General features: G+C 43.9%; 1 protein-coding gene across 1 annotated transcript in view; it reads left to right on the forward strand.

Moving 5' to 3' along the window:
* Nucleotides 1-23308, forward strand: part of CDH9 (cadherin 9) — a 143991-nt gene that overhangs the window by 38449 nt on the left and 82234 nt on the right. The window contains exon 2 of the mRNA XM_066626538.1: nt 22161-22478. Within this exon, the coding sequence (XP_066482635.1) occupies nt 22251-22478 (228 nt within the window). The 5' untranslated portion in view covers nt 22161-22250. The remainder of the gene's footprint in view (nt 1-22160; nt 22479-23308) is intronic.

Consider the following 23308-nt stretch of genomic DNA (forward strand, 5'->3'; position numbering starts at 1 on the left):
GCCACCAGAGGTAACATTAGAAGGAATTCTAAAATGAATTCAGATCAAATTAGGCTGATGATGAGTGAGCAGGTGTGTTCCAGCAGATAGTTTCATGAAGAGTGAGCTTTCTGAGGAAGTTAAGGAACTCATTGGAGAAGTGTAGGAACTCATTTTCTCCTGCCTGCAGCAGACAGCTCCCTGCCAATTGGGTGGCCCCTGCATTAGAGGGGATCCAGCTCTTCTTTTCCAAATATAAGTGGGCTGGGTTCTCCACTAGCTCCACAGACTACCAGGAGTGCAGTGTAGAGCTTTCACCTGATCTTGGCATTTGAGAATGAAGAAGGGGTTACTGGACTTAAAGAAGAAAGGGACCCACCAGTCCAAGATTGCTGCTTTCTGTTTACTTGCCTGAGCCTTCAGGGGGTGGTGGTGAAATAAAGATATCAATTCAGTATTATTTTCTGTCTCTCCATTTTCTTTGTCTTGGCGCATGTCAGTAAACTGCCCTTTGGAGGATGATCTGCTCCCCCCAGGTGAGGAGATAGCAATGATCACCGTAGCTATGAGAAAATGTTCTCAGTTTTTTCTCAGAATTGTGCACCTCAATTACTCCCAGTTATTTCCCATTTGTTTTTGTTTCCTCCATCCTTCATTTTAAATGGCAATGTCTATACTAGATAATAGTGTAATACTGTAGAGCAGGGGGTCTCTAAACTTTTCGGCCGAAGGGCCGCATCAAATATCTGGCATGGGGTCAAGGGCCGGGAAAAAAAATTAAATATAAAATTTAAATAAATACATTAGAGATGGAACTTAGATGAATGAATGAATGAATGAATGAATGAATGAATGAATGAGCTCAAATGCCCAGGATTTCTCCAAGCATCAACACAGCCCAAGAAATTAAACACACGCACTTAAATGGACCCCCATTCCTCCACCCCACAAGCACAACTCTAGTTGTGTTTGGTAAACTGGGCCAGAGGCTCTCAGGGGATCAGAGGCTGGCCACGGGCTGGATAGAGGCACTCCGCAGGCCACATCTGGCCCCCAGGCTGGGGTTGGAAGACCCCTGCTATAGAGTACTGTAGTACAAAGACAAAACCCTGGATACGGATAATCTAGTCAAAAAAGTTAGACATAGTTATGAAACTTCCAAAGCCATTCACACCATCTCTTCAGTTTTAAACCTGTTTTCCTCTGTACTTCTTACTGGAGGGAAATGAGTCAACAGAGGGAAATTACTAAAATCCTGTTGCTGAACTCGAACAGTGCCAGCAACTAAGAATCTGGTTCAGTTCCTCTACTGCAACGGTGTGACAGAGAATTGACTACATACATGTGCACTCTCTCTCTCCCCCTGTCTGCTGTTGTGGCTACCATTACCGGGATGGAAAATATGAATAAATACCAGTCATTGTGCACAGTCATTGGATAGTGTGGAGAACATGCAGAATTAAACAGGATTTTGTATACTGCCAGTCAATGTGCTTAGGGCCCAATCCTAACCGATGTGTCGGCGTGCATCCACCACCGGCATGCACTGTTGCAAATATGCCTTAAAGCTTACTTGTGGCAGTCAGTGCTGGCCCAGTGCTGTAGCAGGCTCAGCGCAAGCTTGTGCTGGGCCTGTGCTGGTCAGAGGCCGGTCAGCTGCCACCTGGCATTCTGTGCGAAGCGCTGGTCAGTGGAGAGGTGGGGGGAGGCGTACTGGGGCAGGGGAGGGCAGGGAGATGGCGTAGTGTGGGAGGGAGTGGGGTGGGGGGCGGGACCAGCAGAGCTCAGCTTTGGGCCTCCTGGCCTGGACAGGGAACTGCTTTACTGTGCACCAGCTAAACATCCGGTGCCGTCGAGTAACCTGATTGCGGGGCCGCTTCCCTTACTCGGGGGAAGGGGATGAATGTCCCTTTCTCTGGAGGAAAAGGGAAATTACGCACACTCTTTAATCTATGAACATGAACTTCAACATATATTGACTCTCTACTGGGCATGATCCAGTCAGTTTGAAGGCCTTTCAATTCCCATTAACTGCAAAGATAAAACCATGCTTAAATGTCTCCCATTGAATTCAATAGGACTTAAAAGTATTTCTGTGTGGCTGGTCTGTGCCCAATAAATATATGATTTGGACTGAACAGGACCTTTCCTTGGCATTCTGTTTGAAATTATCAATCAGCCTAGCGCAGTCTCATTATCCTTCCTTTTCATGTACTCCGTTTCCATACTTTCTTCTTCTTCTTCATTGGCTTGGTAATATTAATGTTATTAATTATTAACAGTATTTATATACTGCTTTTCAACTAAAAGTTCACAAAGTGGTTTACAGAGAAAAATCAAATAACTAATGGCTCCCTGTCCCAAAAGGGCTCACAATCTAAAAAGATGCCACACCAGAAGACAGCCACTTGAACAGACACTGCTGGGGTGAGGTGGGCCAGTTACTCTCCCCCTGCTAAATAAAAGAGGAGCACCCACTTGAAGAAGTGCCTCTTACTCAATTAGCAGGAGTAAATTGGGTAATAGCTCAGGCATTCAATTATTTTGGTATCAATTCAGAAAAAGTCAGCCTGTCTTCAAGGCTGCTTTGCTTGCTTCAATGCATAAGCTTTTATGCTTATGCATGATTTTGGATCCCCGGGTCATATTTGCCAACTTTCTGAAGAAATCTTTTCCCACCTGCCTGAAAATTTATTGGTGGTCAGCAACTACAAATGAACAGAGCATCATTTTGCATACTTAAGAAACAGGGGAATAATGAAATTTAGTATCTCCTCCATTGCTGGGCCTGATAAATTGAATGTCATGATGTTGCCAGAGGTGACCCTCATCCATTTCATGGAGAGATGCTTATAAGATCAGACACTTGTGGAAAATAATGCACTGTACCTCCTTGTGCAATTCTGTTTAGCATTTGGTAGACAGAAGGTTACAGTGTTTATGAAACACCAAACTGCCTTAAATAAAACTGAGTATCAATATTGGACTGCAGACAAGCAGCTTATGAGTGAAAGGGCTTGTCACATTGTATAAAAGTGGCATTTCTATAAGGGAAATAAAAAGCAGAGGAAGAGACACAGAAGTTCTCACCTTTTATGAGCACGTTTTCCACCCGTCCTCTTGGGCTAGGAGGAATGCTGTTAAACCATGATGAGCACGCTGGCTTTGGTGAACAAGCATACAGAGATATGAAGCTGCTTCATTTCATGATATGGCAAGAATGAAATGAGGCCCCAGAACCGATATCAAAAAAGATCAAAGCAGCACAGTGTCACAAATACAGTACTATCCTTTTTCTATTCCACTCTCACCTCAGTTGAACACAAGCAGGCAGAATAACAGGGGGCAAAGGCACATGTCTTTGATGGTAGCACATATGGGCATTCCGTATAATTAATTCACTATGTTGCCATCTCAGTTCTACTTGATATGTACTGGGCTTCAGGGATGTTCTGCACCCAGTCAGCCACAATGGTGTACAGTACACAGTGCCTAAGCATCATTTCTTTGAGCCCAATGCACATTTTTCCAATGAAATCATTTCCTCCCCCAGTCATCTGTCTGTTTTGAAACACTGAAAGATTGAGCAGTGTCCTTTTGCTTCTTTTCGCTCTTCTTGTTCAAGCTTCTTACATTTCTGGCTGCATAGTTTGTATTTATGGCCAGACGGGGCAGTATGACATGTATATTAATCATACAGGACAGACAAATATCTTTTAGACACTGTGTTCCCTGGCCCTGTAATCTAGTGTCAATATTTCTATGCACTCTGAGATCAGAGGTCGAAGGGCCCAATCCTATCCAATTTTCCAGTGCCGGTGCAGCCGCGCCAGTGTGGTATGTGTGACATCATGGAGGCCTCCTTAAGGTATAGGAATATTTATTCCCTTACCTTGGGGCTGCATTGTGGCGGCACTGATGCTGGAAAATTGGATAGGATTGGGCTCCAACTCATTTACAGCCCTATCCTATACTGCAGTGTTTCTCAAACTGTGCGTAGGGACCCACTAGGTGGGTCGTGAACCAATTTAAGGTGGGTCCCCCTTCATTTGAGTATTTTATTTTTAATATACTAGATGCTACCATGGTGTGTGACAGATCTGTACTTTGAACAGGCTACTTTGTATATGCTTTTAACAATGATAATAAATGGAACTTACTCCTGGGTAAGTGTGGCTAGGATTGCAGCCTAGGATTGTTAAAAATTTTCCTGCTTGAAGATGTCACTTCTGGTCATGACATCACTGCCGGTGGGTCCTGATAGATTCTCATTCTAAAAAAATGGGTCCCTGTGTTTAAAGTTTGACAACCAGTGGTACTGAATTGGGCTGTTGCTCAGCCAAATTTAGAGTGGAAAAGGCATAAAATGGTCTCCTTTGGAGTGCCATTTTGAGAGTGCTGCTGCAAGAGGCAGCAGCGCTCCCAGGATGTTGCCAGACCTGCCTGGAGCAGGTAAGGCAGCGCTGGGTGCAAGGCGAAATAGGGTGGAGAGGGGGAGGAACAGGGAGCCAGGAGGTTGCTGGAGTGGGTGGATCCAGCTGTGTGGAACACTGGATCCTATCCTCTCTTTTTGCAACCTCCCTGCCCCTTTTTTTCCTTGGATGTGTGCCAGAACTGGCGCAAGTCCAAGGAGGCCCCATAGCAGTGGGAGACTTACGGGGGGAGGGGCGCACACAAAAAGAGCTTCTGGATATGGTACAAAGTCTTCTATATTCCTGTATGCAAATATACAAATATATTCAGAATTGTTTGGTGCAGCTAATTTGGCCATGCCAGCAACAATTCCTAGAGTTACGGGCAAATACCAAACAAGAGCATGAGTGGGAGAATGTGCTAGACAGTTATGGAAGAGCTTTTCTGCCCCTATTTTGCTGCTGTTTCCCCAGTTTGCTTTGTTGCACCAAGGAGAGACGATTCTCCCTGGGCCAATACCAATGGCCGTTTGATGTGGCTCTGGCACAGTGTTAATGATAACAGAGTCGCAGATAAGGAGAGGCAGGTGGCAATTCTGCCCTTCACAGATAAGCTAATTCATGGATAGCAAATTCACATATAAAGAGAACTGTATACATCATCATGGGGATAGGAACAAGCCTAAGGGAGCATCAGATTCTTTCTCTCCAGCATTCGGCTTTCTTTCTGTCTACTTTCCCCCCTTGCTGTGCAGGCATAGGGATTCTGCTGGTGGAAACCGCTAAGGCTGTCAGTGCATGTGTGCATCATTTGCTATTCCAGCACAAAAATATTTTGGATTGATCCTACCCCTGCTTAGCAGACATAACCTGGGGATAAGATTGCATTGTCAGGCAACTAATTAGCCAGCCCCATGCAAAGAAAAGTCTGTCCTCAGCTGGAAAGAGCAAAGCTGACATTTGGGCTACCAGGCAAGGTGTCAGATGCACAATAACAGGCCTCCATGATGGCTGCTGAGCTGTTTGGAAGAGGTCCAATCCCCATAAGAGCTTAGCGATTGTGGAACTCTGGACCATGTGAAAATGCAGTGCTAATTAAATCATGGGGGAATTCATTTACAGCAGTTGGTTTGATCTTCTTTCTCCTGATGTGGCCATGTTTTCATTCACTCCTCATTTGGGTGTGAAAAATAGATATATCAAACGCAGCGATCAGTCTGGGCTTTTGGATGAAGACTTCCTTTGAGTTGCTTTTTGGTGGATGGTATGTGAGTTTTTATTAATTGATCCATTTCATCCCGTTAATAGGGATTTCAGCAGGCCAGACTGTGGCAGACTTTTGTGAAGTTTCATTTTGGCTGCAAAAAAAAATGGCCTTTTCAAAAGGGCACAAAATATTTGTGGGGAAACACACACATACACACAATTATCCCATTTTATAAATTTTTCACACTTGCCCACAGCCATTATTCCCTTGCTGTTGCTGCTGGCGGTGGGGGAGAGGAGCACCAGCCCAGTTGTCTTGGCAGCATTTCCTCTTCCTTTTCACATATCCCCCTTGCAGTTTCACATTTTTGCGCAGCAGGGTGTGAAAATTGCCCAAAGAGGCTCACATTTCACAGGAGAGGGAGAAAGACTTTTCACAAAATGTGCCCTTCCTTGTGAGGCCTAAAGAGGCTCAAAACCCAAGAGAGCCAGCAAAAAATTAAATTATTTTTCATCACTATATGAATATCAGCTTTGCTCCAGGCTGACCTCTGCAGCTCCAGGACTTGTATATATCTCCTCTCTACCCATCTTCTCTAGTAGTTTCCATCTCCTTGTCAAGCAACTCCCACTTGCTTGCGTCTTCTTTTCCTCCAATTCTTTTGGGCCACTAGCTACATTTTCCTAGCTACATTCCTTCCATTGCTTGTCAGGAGCTGCTGTGACGAGAGCGGAGAACCTTAAGATTGTGCACAGGGCTGCAGCATGGTATTCCCAAAAGACTCTCACAGTGCAATGCTGTCTCCCACCTGAGCTGGCACAGCCAGTTCAGAGTGTCACAAATGAGACATAAAGCATGTTTGCGACTGCTCCTGAGTCCAGTGGCGTCGCTAGGCGGGTGTGGGTGGTGTGGGCTGTACTGGGTGACACGCACAGGGGGGTGACACACTAAAATTGTGGTGGTTAGGAGTAATACCGTCATGTTATATACCATTGGATGTGGAATTTCCAGCAGAATGCAATGCAAAAAACCAGCGTGAAATATCTGCTTTCTGTCAAAAGTTATGGCAAAAAACCCAGAGAACAAAAAAATGAATGGAGCCCTATGGAAAGTGAAACTGAGCCGTATTGCATGTTTACTCGCAAATAGGCAAACTTGCCTTAGTCCATTGGAAAGGGCAGGCTGAGAGGAATCCAACGACACCAGAATGGTCCTGATCCAATGAAGGCAGCCCCAAATACACCTGAGAAGGAAGTCCCTCCCACCAAGCAGACAAATGTATTGAGCCCTATGAAAAGCGAAACTAAGCCTCATGGTCGCGTTTACCCATGAGTAAGCAAACATGCCTTGGCTGGTAGGCCAAGCAAATTCACTTGGTGGAACAGGGCTGGCTTCTGCTTATTTAATTATTTGTTTTACTTTAATTATTAATACTTATTTATTTTAATTTGTCTGATGATTTCGCTTCCACCTTGACATCACTTCTGGTGGGACTTGGACAGACTGTCATTCTAAAAAGTGGATCCCAGTGTTAAAAGTTTGAGAACTGCTGCATTAAATAAGGTGTTAGTAAGTTGACACCCTGGGTGTGTGTGTGACACCACTAGTGACCAAAATCACTAAAATCACAGTTTGGAGGAATATTACCTGCATGTTATATATCAATCAATGCGTAATTTCATGCAGAATGTGTTCTATCTTTGTTCTATCAAAAGGTACAGCCAAAAAACCAGTGCAGGCAGAGTGATGATACATCACCACGCCCACCACCTGGGGTGTTGCCCCACCCACTGCATGGGGGTGAGGTGCTGGCATCCCTCACTGGGTGATGTGAACCCAAGTGACGCCACTGCCTGAGTCAGCAACCCCAGCCCCCTGGCCTGGGACAGCCTGCCACTGCTGCATCCAGGAGCAGGGCTGGTTGGTACAGGTAAGGTTGCATCAACTGGCACAGGGGCGTGGGGACGCTGGCAGGGATGTTTTTGAGTAGGGGAAGGTGGAACGGGGATGGATTTGGCCTGTAGGGGCCAGGATCAGCAGGGTAGGCTTCTGCTGAATCCAAACCCCCCTCCTGGCCTGCAGCGTTACACTGGGCTTCACAGATTTGCACCGGCTAAATAGCTGGCGCAGATCCGAGAAGCCCCATAGGGCAGGCTGGGGCTTGACACAGGGTAAGAGGAAATATATCCTTTTACCCCAAGGAGACCTCCAGCCACCTCTTAACCTGTGCTGGCTAACCTGTGTCACAATGAGGTTGTGTCACAACCTGCTGGCACAGGTTAGGATTGGGCTATCAGGCTTCAATCCTATTCACACTTACCTGGAAGTAAATCGTATGGAATCAGTGGGGCTTGCTTCTGAGCAGACATGCATAAGATTGAGCTGTCTGAATTGGTCCCATCTGTCTAAGCTTTCAATTGCTCTGAACAGGAAGGACTGTAAAAGACTTCCCATTTTTCTTTTGTGCATTCTTTGCCTGATCTCCTCATCTCTGCTGCTTTCTCTTCTGTAATGCCTGACTTGAATCTTATTTGACTCCAGGTTTTGTTCCTGATTCCTGAGCTTGCTTGTCAGTCTTGGTTTCTGACACTTCACAGTTGCTGCCCACAACCCAGCACTGACAAGCCCAATCTATCCCCCTTCTCTTAGATCTTTCTACCTCTGTCTTGATTCTGATCAGTTCAGCCAAAGGTAAGCGGGTCACTTAGAAGTAGAGCAGCTTAACCAATGACAGACAGCTGCCCAGCTCCTCTGTAGCAATTGGCCAGTAGAGCTGATCACTGCCAGACAGGGTCTCTGAGAGGAATTTTACCAGGGGATACAAAGTTTCTTCTGGGCCCCTTTGGTAAGGTAGAGGGGTGAAACAGATGGGGGAGGGGGAGGACAGGCAAGCAGAACGGGGGCAGGGAGGGGCAAAACAGGGGGGAGGGAGGAGACTGGATAAGTCTTTGGAGCCCCGGTCTACCCACCCATGTGGCATTGGCAGCAAGATGCAGTAATACAGAAAACCAAACTCACCCCTAAAGTCTCTCTAAAATCTTTTAAATATAGGAAATCATGACAGACATTAGCATCATCATATTTAACCTCACATTAGAATGGGAAGTGTCCTGTGCATACCAAAACTTGCTTCTGCAGCAGCTGTAGGTTTGCAGCTGTGTCCCTGAGTTCCTGTACACTTCATAGTAAGCAGATCCATAAGCTGAAGAGCTACGATAGCAGACCAGTTTCCTCCCAGACACTTTGTTAAGGAGTGTCATGTATGCATTCCTCAGCCCAGCATATATGGGTTGCCAGTAGCTGCAGCCACGCACTCATAGTTGTGTCTCCAGCATCCCGTGCGGACAACAAGTAGATAGGAAAATGCAAGATCCCAGGAAATTCTTGGGCCCCCTCCTTTGGCTCCTGGGCCCCCTTTTAGACCCTGGGCCCAGGTACAAACTACCCTCTTTAACCCCTCTCCTAGGCCCTGCTGCCAGAAGCTATCCCCATAAAATCCTTAATGCGTTATGAAAATTTGCTTCCTGCTCAAAATTATGAAATTGGAGGGTTAGAAGTGTGGAAGTATTGAGGAAAATTGTAACAAAACCAACCAACCGACTAAAGCACTACTCCCTCTGCTTACATTAGAAGTTTGACTGCTGGAGCCATTAGAAGACTTGGCTCACATCAGAAAGACTTTTCTGTCCATACAATCTGTTTCAGTTCTTATATTTTGTTTCTAGAACAACCACTGCAGCAAAATCAACACAGTCTTATGGCATTTAAAAATTTATTTTTAAAAATTGTGCGGTCCTTTGGGTGCAACAAAGTACTTTGTGTTTTGTTTGTTTTGCTTGAGAATCCTTATGGTATCACAACAGTCCATATTTGTGCTGTATGTCTACCCAGGGAATTCTTCCCCAGTTGGTATATATTCTGTGTTTCTCCCTCAAATTAGTACATAGGCATAGCCTTTTTTAAAAAGTGCCTGAAGGAAACCAGGTTCTTTAAGCTGAAGTTCTGTAACTGGCAGCCACTGAACAAAATGTGGTCCCCTAAGGAACACTTTCTCCATCTGCCAGTCCCAGAGGTAAAAGTAGAGTGCAACAGAAAAAGGCTGTAGTCTGCCTTATCAGATTGTTTGACTGGCAAAACTAGTTACCAAATGGCCATAAGTTCATCCTGCTGTCATTACAATTTACAGCACAGAGCAGAGAGACATATTTTTATTTGGGGGGGGGGAACCCCATGCCAAAGAAACCTCACTCCTATAAGTGAACATGACCTGTCAAAAGTCACCTCTCCCAGAGACAGGTTTTGGGCCAGACTGGACAATATTCAACCAGCCCCATGGGATGAAAGATACACATACTCATCCCTTCACTTCCTTTCAGGTGAGTCTTCACAAAAATGTGTGTGTTCATGTTCACATGTTGCTATGTACATGCAGGGGAGGCAGGTTGGACAAGCCACCATTCTTATGATTCAGAAAACTCATCTGGAAGCAAGGGTAGGGACCTGGATGTGTATGTGCCATGAGCACACACATCCTTTAATTTGAATGTTGAAAGCATCCTCTGAACAAACCCCATGTTGAGTCTCGCACACCTGTGTCAATGCAGATCTCTCATACCGGGTAGAAGCGACCTGTCAAAGAGGTTTTTGTGATGGTCTAACCTTCTCACATACATAGAATCATGTAACTTTCTAGTTTCTGTGTGGTGTTATGAACCACCTTTGGTCATTTGTTCCTTCCAATGATTTCACATTAGTTGTATGTCTTGCGTCTATATATTTTATTAGCTAGCTAGCACAATGTAGCACTGCAGTCTCGTGCTCATTAAGGTGGAAAATCTGCATCTCAATTTTCAGACAGCAGACAAGGGTTCACCTCTTCTACAAAATCAAAGCAAAAACCAGCAGCTACCTGTACAAAGAAAACTAGAATGTCAGTCTAGAATGCCTAACTGCCCTGTCCTATACCCCATCACATTATAGCATGCAGTAGCTTAGCTACAAGGGAGCACAGCACTAAGATTTGCAGGGTGCCTCAATATTTCGTGCAAGCTACCATTTCCCCTCTGTGTCGGAGCCATTCCTGGCAATAAGAGCAAACCAGAGGAGCTGCTTCTACTTTGTCCTTCTGTCACCAGGGCATACTATAAGCATGGAGAGTCTCTATGCTTATAGTAACATCTGCACTGGGCCTGTGGTAATCAAGACCTGCTAGCTGGCTGCATGATTAAGTGTATGTCATTTAAGGCCTCTTGTTCTTTCTGAGGTGGAAAACATGTGTCTGGGAAGTGCCATATAATCCTACAGGTAGGGACTCACATACTCAATATCCTGAACATGAATTGGATCTCTCCCCATGTAGGATAGATATTGTTAGGTGATAGCCATGAGTCTGTGTTGCATGTTGGCAGCAAGATTTGTCGCTGCATTCCTGCTGCTTCAGACAGCGTATTGCTTATATACACTAGAGCAGTGTTTCTCAAACTGTGGGTTGGGACCCACTAGGTGGGTTCCGAGCCCATTTCAGGTGGGTCCCCATTTATTTCAATATTTTATTTTTAATATATTAGACTTGATGCTACCATGGAATGTGACTGCATTTAGGGAAATGTTACAGATCTGTTCTTTTAACAGGCTACTGTGTATGTGCTTTTAACAATGATAGACAATGGGGCTTACTCCTGGGTAAGTTTTTTTTTTCCCCCCCGCAATATATTTTATTCATTCATTACAGATACAGGAAAGGAAATAGGCTTAACTTTGGGTAGGGTACGACACAGGTTACACATAAGGGTTGGCCCCAGATTCCAACATACATCATTCAATTAACTCAAAAAAACACAATAATCATCAATACAAACGTTCGCATATTTATCAATATAGAAAAATTAATTTTTACGAAACACTCAATTTTATCTAACTAGATTTATCTACCCAATCATAAAAAAACTTCCAATATTTTCTTACTCTATCTAAATCTCTCTCTTTCATTCTTTCTGTTAAAACTTCCATTTCTGCTACTTCATAGATTTTATCTATTAAATCTTCCGTAGTTGGTACATCTATAGATTTCCATTTTTGCGCAAACAATATTCTTGCCGCTATAACAATATTTACAATAAGGTGTTTCTTAGGTTGGTCTTTAATTTCTGATGTCACATTTAGGAAAGTTCGCCAAAAGAGAGCAGCTTATAGAAATTTTGCTGCAATATTAAGAAGAAATAATGTGAAGTATCGTTGGCAAATTCCAGAAGGTCTCCTGTTTGTTTATGAACAGAAAAGATTTAATATAAATTCAATAATGAAAGTTCAACAATTTTTATCAAAATATGGAGAAAGTCTGGGAGAACAAAACAGGGAATTCTCAGAGAAAGAGAGTACTTCCTCCCAAGAAGAGGAAGAATCCTCAGACCAAATTCAAAGTGAACAGAATGGAGGAAGGGGAAAAAAGAAAAAGAAGGAGCAAGATACAGATGACAGTTAAGAACAAGAACAAGTTGAAGCACAAGGAGCAGTAGGAGGAAGAAGAACTGTACAAGTAAGACAGAAAATAAGTAGAGTTACAAGAAAGACAAAACAAATTTCTAAGTGAAAATGGCTGAACAGCAAGTGAAGTTCTTTTCTGTAAATATTAATGGATTGAATTCTCCTCAGAAGCGTAGAAGAATATTTCATCAATTATATCAAACCAAAGCAGATGTAATTTGTATACAAGAAACACATATTAGAAAAAAAATGATGATAGATTTCTTAAAAATAGAAAAATGGGAATTTTATTTTTTGCTTCAGACTCACACCAAAAGAAAAGGGGGGTAGCTACATATGTTAACCCCAAGTTAGAACCTAAATTGAAATGGCAATCGGAAGATGGGAGAATTTTGATTGTAGAGATCCAAGTTGAAACAAGGAAAGCATTAATTGTCAATATATATGCACCAAACACCCATCAAGATAAGTTTTATAGAAGACTACATGAGAAACTAACTACGGGAGAAGATAGAGATATTTTTTTATTTGGAGATTTTAATGCAGTCTTTCAAACTAAGTGGGACAGAAAATTTAACAAGAGACTTTTAAAAAGAGGAGGAACCCTACCCAGATCCTTTTTGGAAATGGCAGAAGAATTACAGATGATTGATACATGGAGAACACAATATCCAGAGAAAAAACAGTTTACATATTATTCAAATTCACATAATTCCTGGTCTAGAATTGATATGTATTGGGCTTCAATATCCGGTTTAGGTGGAACGTTTCAGTCGGAAATGTTACCTAACATATATGCAGATCATAACCCAATTTCATTAATAATAAATAAAAAATTAAGGAGAAATATTTGGAAGCTAAATATAATTCAGTTGAATAATCAGGAATTTTTGAATCAAACAAAAATTGAAATGGAACTTTTTTTTAAGACTAATTTTCATTCAGAAACTAAAACACAAATGGTTTGGGATGCAAGTAAAGCATTTTTTCGAGGATTAGCAATTAGAAATGCAGCGAAACAAAGAATTGGACAAGAGAAGAAAATGAAAGATCTTGTACAAAGATTAGAGATGGGTGAAAAGGAATTACAGAAAGAATCTACAAATCAGAAAATTCAACAAAGAATTAAGAAGATACAACATGAAATTAAAATATTCCAAACTCAGGAAATGGAGAAGAAATTGAAAATGGCAAAGCAGAATTTTTTTGAAAATGTAAATAAACCAGGAAGATGGTTAGCCCACAAGCTTAAAAAAGAAAGACAAAAAAATCATATTAAGATATTGAAAGATTTGACAGGGAAAGAAGAAACAGAATTAGAAAAGAAAAAATTAATTATTGAACAATTTTATCAGTTACTCCTGGGTAAGTTTGGATAGGATTGTAGCCTTGGATTGTCAAAAATTTTTCCTGCTTGATGATGTTACTTCCTGCCATGATATCACTTCCAGATTAGTGATATCACTACTGGTGGATCCCAACTGATTGTCATTCTAAAACATGGGTCCCAGTGCTAAAACATTTGAGAACCACTGCACTATTGCTAAAAGCTAGCCAGGGCTGCAGTCTCTCAGTCTCAATTCCTACATAGAGAAGCTCTTGGAATTAGTGGTGTAACAGTGCAATCCTGAGCTGCGCATGGGCCGGCACAAGTCCCTTGTACCGGCCGAAGAGGGTCGCACACATGTTGTAAGGCACATTTGCGCCTCCTCAGGAGTCAACAAGGCACACGCTGGCCTGCGGAGGCTGGAATAAGCTTCTGTGCTGACTGAGGCTCTGAGTCTTGAGTCAGCCAATTTGGGCTGACACAAGGCTCTGGGGTGGGCGGGGAGGAGATGGGAGGGAGGCGTTCCAGGGTGGGGGAGGGTGGGCAGTGGGTGGCTCTGGGGGTGAGCAGGTGGGGAGCGGAAGATGGGGCTGGGATCTGGCAGTTATGCTGGATGCCGATCCCCGTTCCTAGAGAGTTCAGAGTGGCTTCAAGCCGCTCCGCTTTCCTCGGACTTGCACCACCTCAGGAGGTGGCACAGGTCCAAGGAGACCCATAGGGTCCAGGGCATCTTACCCAGGGGTAAGGGGGAAAGTTTCTCCTTGTCTCTGGCTGGGTGAAATCTGGCCCCTATCCTGCGCTTGGCTTGCCTGTTCCAGCCCAGGATAGGATTGCACCCTAAGGGTGTTTTGTAACCTCCCCTGAGCCCACATAATGGAATAGCAGCTTTGTGAGATTTTTTTTGGTTTGTTCTTTAATGATGTGTGGATGCATTCTAAATTTTGTCAGCCTCTTCAGTACTTCTGAAGGAGCTAAGAAAATATGAGTCAAAGGAAGCAGAATTGGCCAGTAGCAGAGAGTGTTGAACCAGAACATAGGTAGGAGGTTTGGTCTACAGGGTAGAGCCTCCATTTGCCTGAAGATTACATCCACAAGGTCGCCGGTTCGAGGCCACCGTGCGACCTTGAAGCAGCTGACAAGCTGAGCCGAGTTATTCCATCTGCTCTGAGCGTGGGAGGATGGAGGCCAGAATGTGCAACCAGATCAGAAAGAAACATCTGAATGTTGTGGTTCTTGAAATATAGAACCTTCTTTCAATTGTAAAAATCCCTACGGGGATTTAAATAGCCTGCCTATGTAAACCGCCTTGAATAAAGTCTTGAATGAAGACCAAGAAAGGCGGTATATAAATACCTGTATTATTATTATTATTATTATTATTATTATTATTATTATTATTATTATTATTATTAGGTGAATGGGAGGAGCAAAGAGTCATTGGATACAAGAGGTGTCAGGCGGTCTTTGGCCATCCCAGCTGCCAGGATGTTCTGTTGGGGTTATGCAACAGACCTTCCTGAGCCTAAGTATTAGTTGTTCATGTAAGCCAGGGGTCTCCAAACTTTTTGGCCAGAGGGCCGCATCAAATATCTGGCGTGGTGTTGAGGACCAGAAAAAAATGTCAATATAAAATTTCAATAAATAAATTAGAGATAGAACTTAGATAAGTCAATAAATGAATGGGCTCATTCATTCAACCTCTCTGACCTCAGAACACCCTCCAGACACAACCAGAGCACAGCTCTGGTCACTTGAGTGGGCCAGAGGCTTTCAGGGGACAAGAGGCTGGCCCCGGGCTGGGGTTTGGAGACCCCTGATGTAAGCAATCACCTCTACTGCATGACTGCTTCCATAAACAACTGACTTCTAGGCTTAGGAAGATTTTAAAAGTCTTAGATGCTCTTTTTTGTCGGCTGAGTCTACAGCTCCAGTTCTTCCAGTTAGCAGGGAACTGACACCCGCTTTTAAATGTTTCTGTGGCATTATCGTCAGCACTTTCTCTTTCTTATGAGCAGAATTGATGTCTTTAAGCACTGTACTGTATGCTCTGCTTTAAAGTTTGCCCAGAGGCTAGAATAAACTTCATAGCATGCTTGTGAGTGACTGTGCAGAACTAATTAAAAACATTACCATGGTGATTGCTATAGTAACATGTAAATTGGCCTAATTGCTAACAAATCCTTACCATTGATCTCAGCAGGGCTCGTTACATCATAGTGCACCTCCAGAATCTAAGCAGAGCCTATTGCATCCAAGTCCCCTGAAAAATTGATCAACAAAATACATGTCTTGTGGGCATTGTCCTACAAAAGTTTATCTGGTTGGACTTTTCCTCACTCTTAAGATAGTTCACGAATTTAAAATTACCACTGTAAGAACAGGCACATATTTGTTTGAGCTGATACCAGAAATTATTTTCTTGTAGAAATCCTTGAAAATACCTATTAAAGCTTGAACATCTCTAAGAAGCATTATCACATTATTTATATAGCACCATCTTCCCATTAATGGAAAAAAAATTGCTCAAAGTTGGTTTTAACTTGGAATACTCAGAATTAGGATCTGTTTGTACAACCATAAGAATCAAGTGGTATATTTGATTTGGCTTGATATGTTACATCAGGGGTGCTCAATAGGTGGATTGCGATCTACCGGTAGATCGCGAGGCAAAATGAGTAGATCACGGAGTGCCGACCCCCCCCCCCTTCAGGTGCCTCTGGGAGGAAACGCCGGGAGTAAGGCCCATTGTACTCAATGGGGCTTACTCCCAGGTAAGTGTGGCTAGGAGTGCAGCCTCACAGCCTAATCCTAGGCATGTCTACTCAGGAGTAAGTCCTGTTATACTCAGTGGGCTCAAGGTACACCAACATACATTGTACACATAAATGTTATATGTTATGATGGCGCGAACATTGTAAAAAAAACTCTGGTAGATCTCCGGGCCTTGCTGGGTTTCAAAGTAGCTCTCGAGCCAAAAAAGTGTGAGCACCCCTGTGTTACATTATATTCTACAAGTACAGGGAGTTGGCATATTTGAATATTCACACCCTGGGGGAGAAGAAGACTCCCTGCACTCACAGTCCAATTGCATCCTTTCCCCCATCACTGCCAAAACAGGCTGCGCCGCATACTGTGATGGAGAGTGGGCTGATAAAGAGGCTTGGGAGAAGAGAAAATATTTTCTCTTACTCCTCTATAAGTCCCTTGACTGCCAATGGGTCTACCTGGTTGCATTTCAGCTGGCACAAGTCCAAGGAGACAAAGGGGGTGTGTCAGCAGGCTCTAGACGGGATAGCATTGGGCACATGTCACTTGTGTCAGCTGCCACCTCTGCAATCTCTGACATGCCCCTGGCCGTCCCCCGATTCACTCTCCTCCTCTCCTATTCTGCCCACACTGCTGACTTACCAGCATCGACTGGGCTCGTCTTCACCGCCATCATTCGTGGTGTCCTTCCTGTTGGTAGCAATGGCCTGGAAGTGTGCAGCTCTGTGTTCTTCCAGAACTGGAATGCTAGTTCTGGCAGCAGTATGGCCACATAGGACTGCACCATCAGAAACTACAAGGCCAGGGAAAAGGATTCCACTTAACCTCTAGGTTTTTTTTTTCTCTCAAGTAGTAAATGGATTTGAATGCTAGCTATCTTTCACTCTCTCTTGTTTTCCTGTGCCAGTTCATTTTGGTAACCTTCCTGCAAGCAGGGACAGCCCAAGACATTTTGTCACCTGGTTGGAAAACACAGCTGGAATTCTTCCCTGTGTTTCTACTGGGAGAAAAAACTAAGATTAAGAGCGCAATGCTAGCCAACTTTCCAGCACTGATGTAGCTGTGCCAATGTGGCGTGCACTGCATCCTGCAGTAGGAGGCAGTCAAGGAGGGGCCTCCTCCAGGCAAGGGCATTACCTTGCCTTGGGTCTGCATTGCAGCTAGGTCAGTGCTGGAATATTGGTTAGATTGCGCCCATAATTGAATAACTCACCATGCCGCCCAAATCTTTGCTCATTGTGGAGTGTACAGAGTTTGTGTGGACCATCTATATCCTGCTCAGTGACTTTAGCAACTGAAAACTTGCCTGACTCCAGAGATTAATGAACTGCTCACCAGAGCTTGAATGGATGCATCCAGAACATTTTACAAATGGATATATTAAATTTCTAAGCAGGTTTGATGCGCATGGAATGCATTCTTGATAAACAGCTAAGGGAAAATATTTTCCATGATAGTACTCTGCTGGGGAGATAAGGAAGCAAGCAAGATTTGACTATGTTCCATAGGATACAATTTGATCTGAAGAAAAAGAGAAACCAAAATTCAACTATAAAAGCTTTTTCCTAATTAAGCTTCACTAGGCCTAAGACAACTTGCATTCAGAATTCAGCTAAATGTCATGAGTGGAATGCAGGTGATGGGATATACAAATATTCCAGGGCAGGAGGAAGGTGGGGTGGGGAATGGAGCAGAGCAGGACCGACTGAGCTGTGCTCCTTCAAATCCAGAACCCCATGTCGGGCCTCCCAGCCTGACATGGGGCCTCTCAACTTTGCACCGGCCATTGCAAACTATCCAGCGCAGACTTGAGTAGCCTCATTGCAGGAGTTGGGCCTTTCCCCAGGGGAAGGGGATGAATGTTTCCTTTTGGTCATTTTGGCGCTGCTGCTCCTCTGGGCACCAGGCAGCTCAGAATTGGGTTGCAAGTTTGTAGCAAAGGCACATTTGATAGTACTGTATGTTGTGGTAGGAGGGAAGGGTAGAGACTTGAGACAGTGCTTTGTAGCATGAGATTTCCTCCCCTCCCACGGTTACTTATGTGGAGTTCATTGTCCTTGCTCTTCCCCCCTGTTAGATTGGTAGTGGAGAGGTTCTACTTGCGTATTTGTGTGTGGAAACATCCTGGGGCAGGGTACCTGCAAAAAGAATTCTGAGAAGGCAAGTGTTAAAGTATCTTGGCATATATACTGTGAAGGGTCAAGGCTGTTGACGCAAAGTGCCCTTTCTCCATAGTTGTCATCACCACAGTTCTCACATGTTTGTGCTTTATGTGTGTGTGACATGAGGTCAGAGAGGTACAGCCTGTGATGTCCACTCTGTCATCTGAGTTCTGGTCTTTCTGGCAGAAGTCTCAGTTCTGAGGTTGGTGAGCTGTATTTGGCTATGGAGTGTGGCAAGTATCCTATGTTCCCCCATAGGAAAGTGGACAGAGGAAGCAGCAGGAGTTGCGATTTTCTGATGTTCCTTCATTCCTCATTTTTTCTATAGCTTTTTAAAATTCTTATGCCAGCTCTCATGTTGATGAGGCATTTTGCCTAGCTCTGGACCATGTCTGTTGTTGGAGTGGGGCTTAGAACATGCCGTATGTCAACTACTCATCATCCCATCCACATCTCTCCCACATTGCCACGAGCTTCTGGAATTTACCTTAGTGGTAGTTGTGCCACTTTCAGTGGTATGTCGGTGCTGTGTTGTCTCAAGGATGCAGAAGGAGGTGTGCACTCCCATTTTCCACAGCACTCCAGAACCTTCCCTTTTTGGTCTGCCCAGTGGCAGCCCATCATGTGTGATGGGGAAAGAGGGAACTGAACGAGACAGCCTCCCTCTTTATGTGCAGATGGAGGCCCATTCTGGAGAAATAAGCCCAAGTTTCATAGCCCAAGCTCTACGAGCAAAACACAAACAGCATTGTGCTGTGAGGGCGCCATGAAGTAGGCAAACATAACCAGATTAATGCACACCAGAAATCCCCAGTGATCTTTTTAACCAGATTAGAAAGAATTTGCTGTCTTTTCTTTCTTCTTCTTCTTTGTTTTAAGCTTTGTGATCACAGCTACATTTTTTCTCATTCTCACAACCAGAGTTCTGTTAAGCCACACATGAGAGGACGCACATGTTTCTGCACCACAAATAATTGGGGGGAAACTCAATTCACATATAACACTATCATGTTTATCATTGTAATACAATGTGTTTTGGTTTGTCGGCAAGGCGATGAATCATTTATTTTTCACTGCAACCCTGATTCGGAATAATCAATATGCATATTTATTTTTAAATAGTCCCCCTGAGAGTGTGGATTCACTGAAAACACTATCCATTAGACTACACAATCTTCTTAATAACAAGAGGATTTGTAGGTTTAAGCTAACAACAGAAGGGCTCCCCAGTTGCAACAGCAACTTGCTGAACTCTATGGGAGTTGGAAAGCACGCTGTTTATGGCTTTAATCTCAGGCTTGTTATACGTTGTATCTCCATGATTGTTTCCAGCATTATATGGAAAATTGTAAGGAAGAACAGTGTTTAAGATGACAATAAACTAACCAGTGTTTCTCAAACTGTAGTTCGGGATCCACTAAGTGGGTTGCAAGCCCATTGCAGATGGGTCCCCGTTCATGTCAGTATTTTATTTGACTTGATGCTATCATGGTATGTGACTGCATTCGGGTAAATGTTACAGATCTGTACTATGAACAGGCTACTGTGTATATGCTTTTAACAATGATAGTCAATGGGACTTACTCCCGGGTAAGTGTGGGTAGGGTTGCAGCCTAGGATAGTTAAAAGTGTTCCTGCTTGATGATGTTACTTCCGGTCATGATATCACTTCCTATAGGTCCCGACAGATTCTCATTCTAAAACATGGGTCTTGGTGCTAAAAGTTTGAGAACCACTGAACTATAACTATATAACAATAAACTAAAGAAGTATTTTTGACTGCCCGTGGGGGGGGGGGTGCAGGGGGTAAGTTATGCCTGGACCCAGGGCCAAAAAGAGGGCCCAGGAGCCAAAGGAGGAGAACTGAAAATTTCCTGGGATCTTACATTTTCCAATCTTACCAAGGCCCATGAGAGGGGGGCGTAAGGGGTACGTACCTAGGCCCAGGATCCAGAAGCTAAAGGAGGGAAGTCAGAAGTTTCCTGGCATATAAGAAATTGTTTGCATACATTGTGTGAAGACTAGCATTCACAGTTTGCGTAAGCCTACGTAGTTTTATATATCATAATTTGTAGAAATTATGATACAATGGAGAAGGAAAGGCACCCAAAAGAAACTTTGTACCCCTAAAAGAAACTTAGAACCCCCTGATAAACTTCTTCTCAGAGGCCCTGTATGTTGATACTATGATGACTACATGAATGTCCCTTTACGAGAGACAATACGATTCAGTAATGTTTGCTGTGGTGTCCAAACCTTCCCCCCCCCAACCCACACTCACAACTGGCTCAGAAAGAAACTATCATTTCTCCACAGTCAGAGAAAGGTCCAGCTCATTTCCGAGCCAATCCTACTTTAGCCCGGCTGAAAGGCAACTTCAAAGGAAGGGTGTTGAAGCAAGTTGGGATGGAGTGTAGTAGGTAAGCTACAAACGTGTTTCTGACTCACATTTAAACCTCTTCTTTTGAGACAAGAATTACAAGCTCTGGAAACTCATGTCTAGCCCAAAGTTCAGCAGACTTTGCTGGTATCCCTATTAGCCGAATGCTCCCACTGCAGTGATCAAACCCTTATGCTCTAATTGCTACTTCAGGACAGCGCTAGCAACTTAATGCTCAGAAGAAACCAACACAAGAGCCATCTAGTATTATTTCAAGGCTTTAAGTAGCTGCAGCTGCTTTGAGTTACCAATTTCGAAGAAGTTTGGGTCACAAAACCATCAATTTAATGATGTGTAAACAGGCACTTGGTACAAGAACTTTGTGAGGTTCAAGGCCCTATTGATGGATAACCATAGCCCCTTTCATGAACATTTGGAAAGCAGGGATCAACAGGCTCTTACACTGTATGTAAGCTTACATATGTAAAATCTGCTGCAATCAACAAGCATGTCTTTGTGGTGCTGCTAACTCCATGGAGAGACGTGTATATCCTTATACACATGTAACAGCCATGCTAATGGATGTGCCTACAATGGAGGCAGAGCCTTCCAATATAATGCTGCCCCCAAATTACCCACATTTCATTCAATACATAGATAAGCAACCTACCCATGTGAGATGGCTCATTAATGGTCCAATCATATTGGGCACTTACAGTGACAGAACTCTCAGTCCTCTGCTGTAATTGCCTCAACAGTGTCATAAAAGGTGCACAGCTGCTGTGTGCTTAGTGGCTACCAGTGGAAATGGCTGGAGGCCTGTGCATGTGGCAGCAGCTCCTGTACGCTGCACTGGAGCAGGCAAGCTGGTGGAGGGGTGGCTCAAGAGCTAGAGGAGGAGGAGCATGGCGGAGAGTGGGGTGGGCAGGGGGCATATCAAGGGCAGGAGAAGTGGATCTTGGTGGCAGTAGTGCACACTGGGATGCTATTCCCATCTTCCCAGCCTGACACACCCTCTGCCTCTCCTTGGATTTATGACAGCAAAATAGCTGACATAGACTTGAGGAGACCCACGGATGACCAGGTGGCCTACAGAAGTATAAGTAAAAAATATTTTTACTTAGTTCTCCCAGGCTATCTGGTCCCTCCACCCCACAGTATACAGTTCATACTCCGTCAGTGCAGCTGCATGGCAAAAGATGGTGGGTGGGAAGGATTGGGCTGCAACTTCATTATACAGTGTTAACTTACTGTCTTGTGTCACCTTTCACATTTCATGTAGGCCATGTTGCCGGGAAGGTGTGTTCCATTTTAAATAAGCCTTCTGGGCTTTTGCCCTGAAGGCAGCAAAAACACTCTGGAAAAACATGAAGTTGCATGCATGTTAATTAACGTTTTTTTAATATGTTTTGACCTAAACTTTTTTTTTTTTTTTAATTCATAGGTCTTTTGAAAGAGGAATACAACATTAACTACAGAAGATTCTTCTGGCTGGAACAAGAGACTGCCAGACTCTTTGCAGAAGGCCCAAACAATGAGAACTTACTACTGCTTCTCAGTCCTCATCTGGACTTTTATGTTTCACGAGGTTCATCCTTCACTCTCACCCAAAAGGACTAACATGTATTTCCAAGCTGAAAGGATAATGGGGCAATCTAAGGATCCTGGGAAAGCATTGCATCGAACCAAGCGGGGATGGATGTGGAATCAGTTTTTTTTACTGGAGGAGTACACTGGTCCGGATACTCAGTATGTGGGTAAGGTAAGCAATGGGATCAAGAGACCATCTGACAAAGTGACAGAATTCCTGAATCAATATAACAGATTCTTGTTCTCAAGCTGCACTGAAGTAAAACGGATTGGGGAGAAGTAAAGAATTTTGACCCCACAGTATCTGGAATGCTCCTGCTTAAGGAAAGGGGAATGGTCCTCTGGTGCTGAGGTACACATCTGTAGGCAAGCATGGCAAGGACTGAATTCTTCAGCCATCTGAATGATTTACTTCAGTGTGTGTGTGTGGGGGCGGGGGAGAGAGTGTGTGTACAGATATTGTCATTGTATGGTTGCCAGGAAAATCAGTGGGTTAGTTTGCACTTATGCACCAGCATTTATTCACATAAAATGAATGATATTGAATGAATGAAATGAAATGACATTGGAAATCTGAAAAATCTGTACCCCTAATGGAGAGAGAAAGATTGTGACCAAGAAATTAAAAAAAAAATAGTTATAAACCATTCTTTCCTAACAGATTAAAAGCCCAATTCTGAACTGCCTGGCATGCAGGGCTACAGCGGCACCAAAAATGGCTGCCGCTGCATCCAGTGCACCTCAGGCAGTCACCACTGCCTCCTTGGGAGAAGGGGACTTTTGTCTCCTTCCCCCGGGTAAGGCAAGTAACCCTGCAATGGGGCTATTCAATTCTATGGCGATCCAAGGGTTTGCACAGAAGTAAAAGCCTCCCTCCCGCCTCCCTCCCACCCCGCTCCCTCTTCCTAGCATGCCTTCTCCCCACCCTCTCCCCACCCTCCCTCCATCTCCCCCCATCCCAGAATGCCTACTCCCTGCCTTCCCCACACCCCCACCTACCTC

The sequence above is a fragment of the Tiliqua scincoides genome, chromosome 4, assembly GCF_035046505.1.
Source record: "Tiliqua scincoides isolate rTilSci1 chromosome 4, rTilSci1.hap2, whole genome shotgun sequence".
Taxonomy (NCBI): domain Eukaryota; kingdom Metazoa; phylum Chordata; class Lepidosauria; order Squamata; family Scincidae; genus Tiliqua; species Tiliqua scincoides.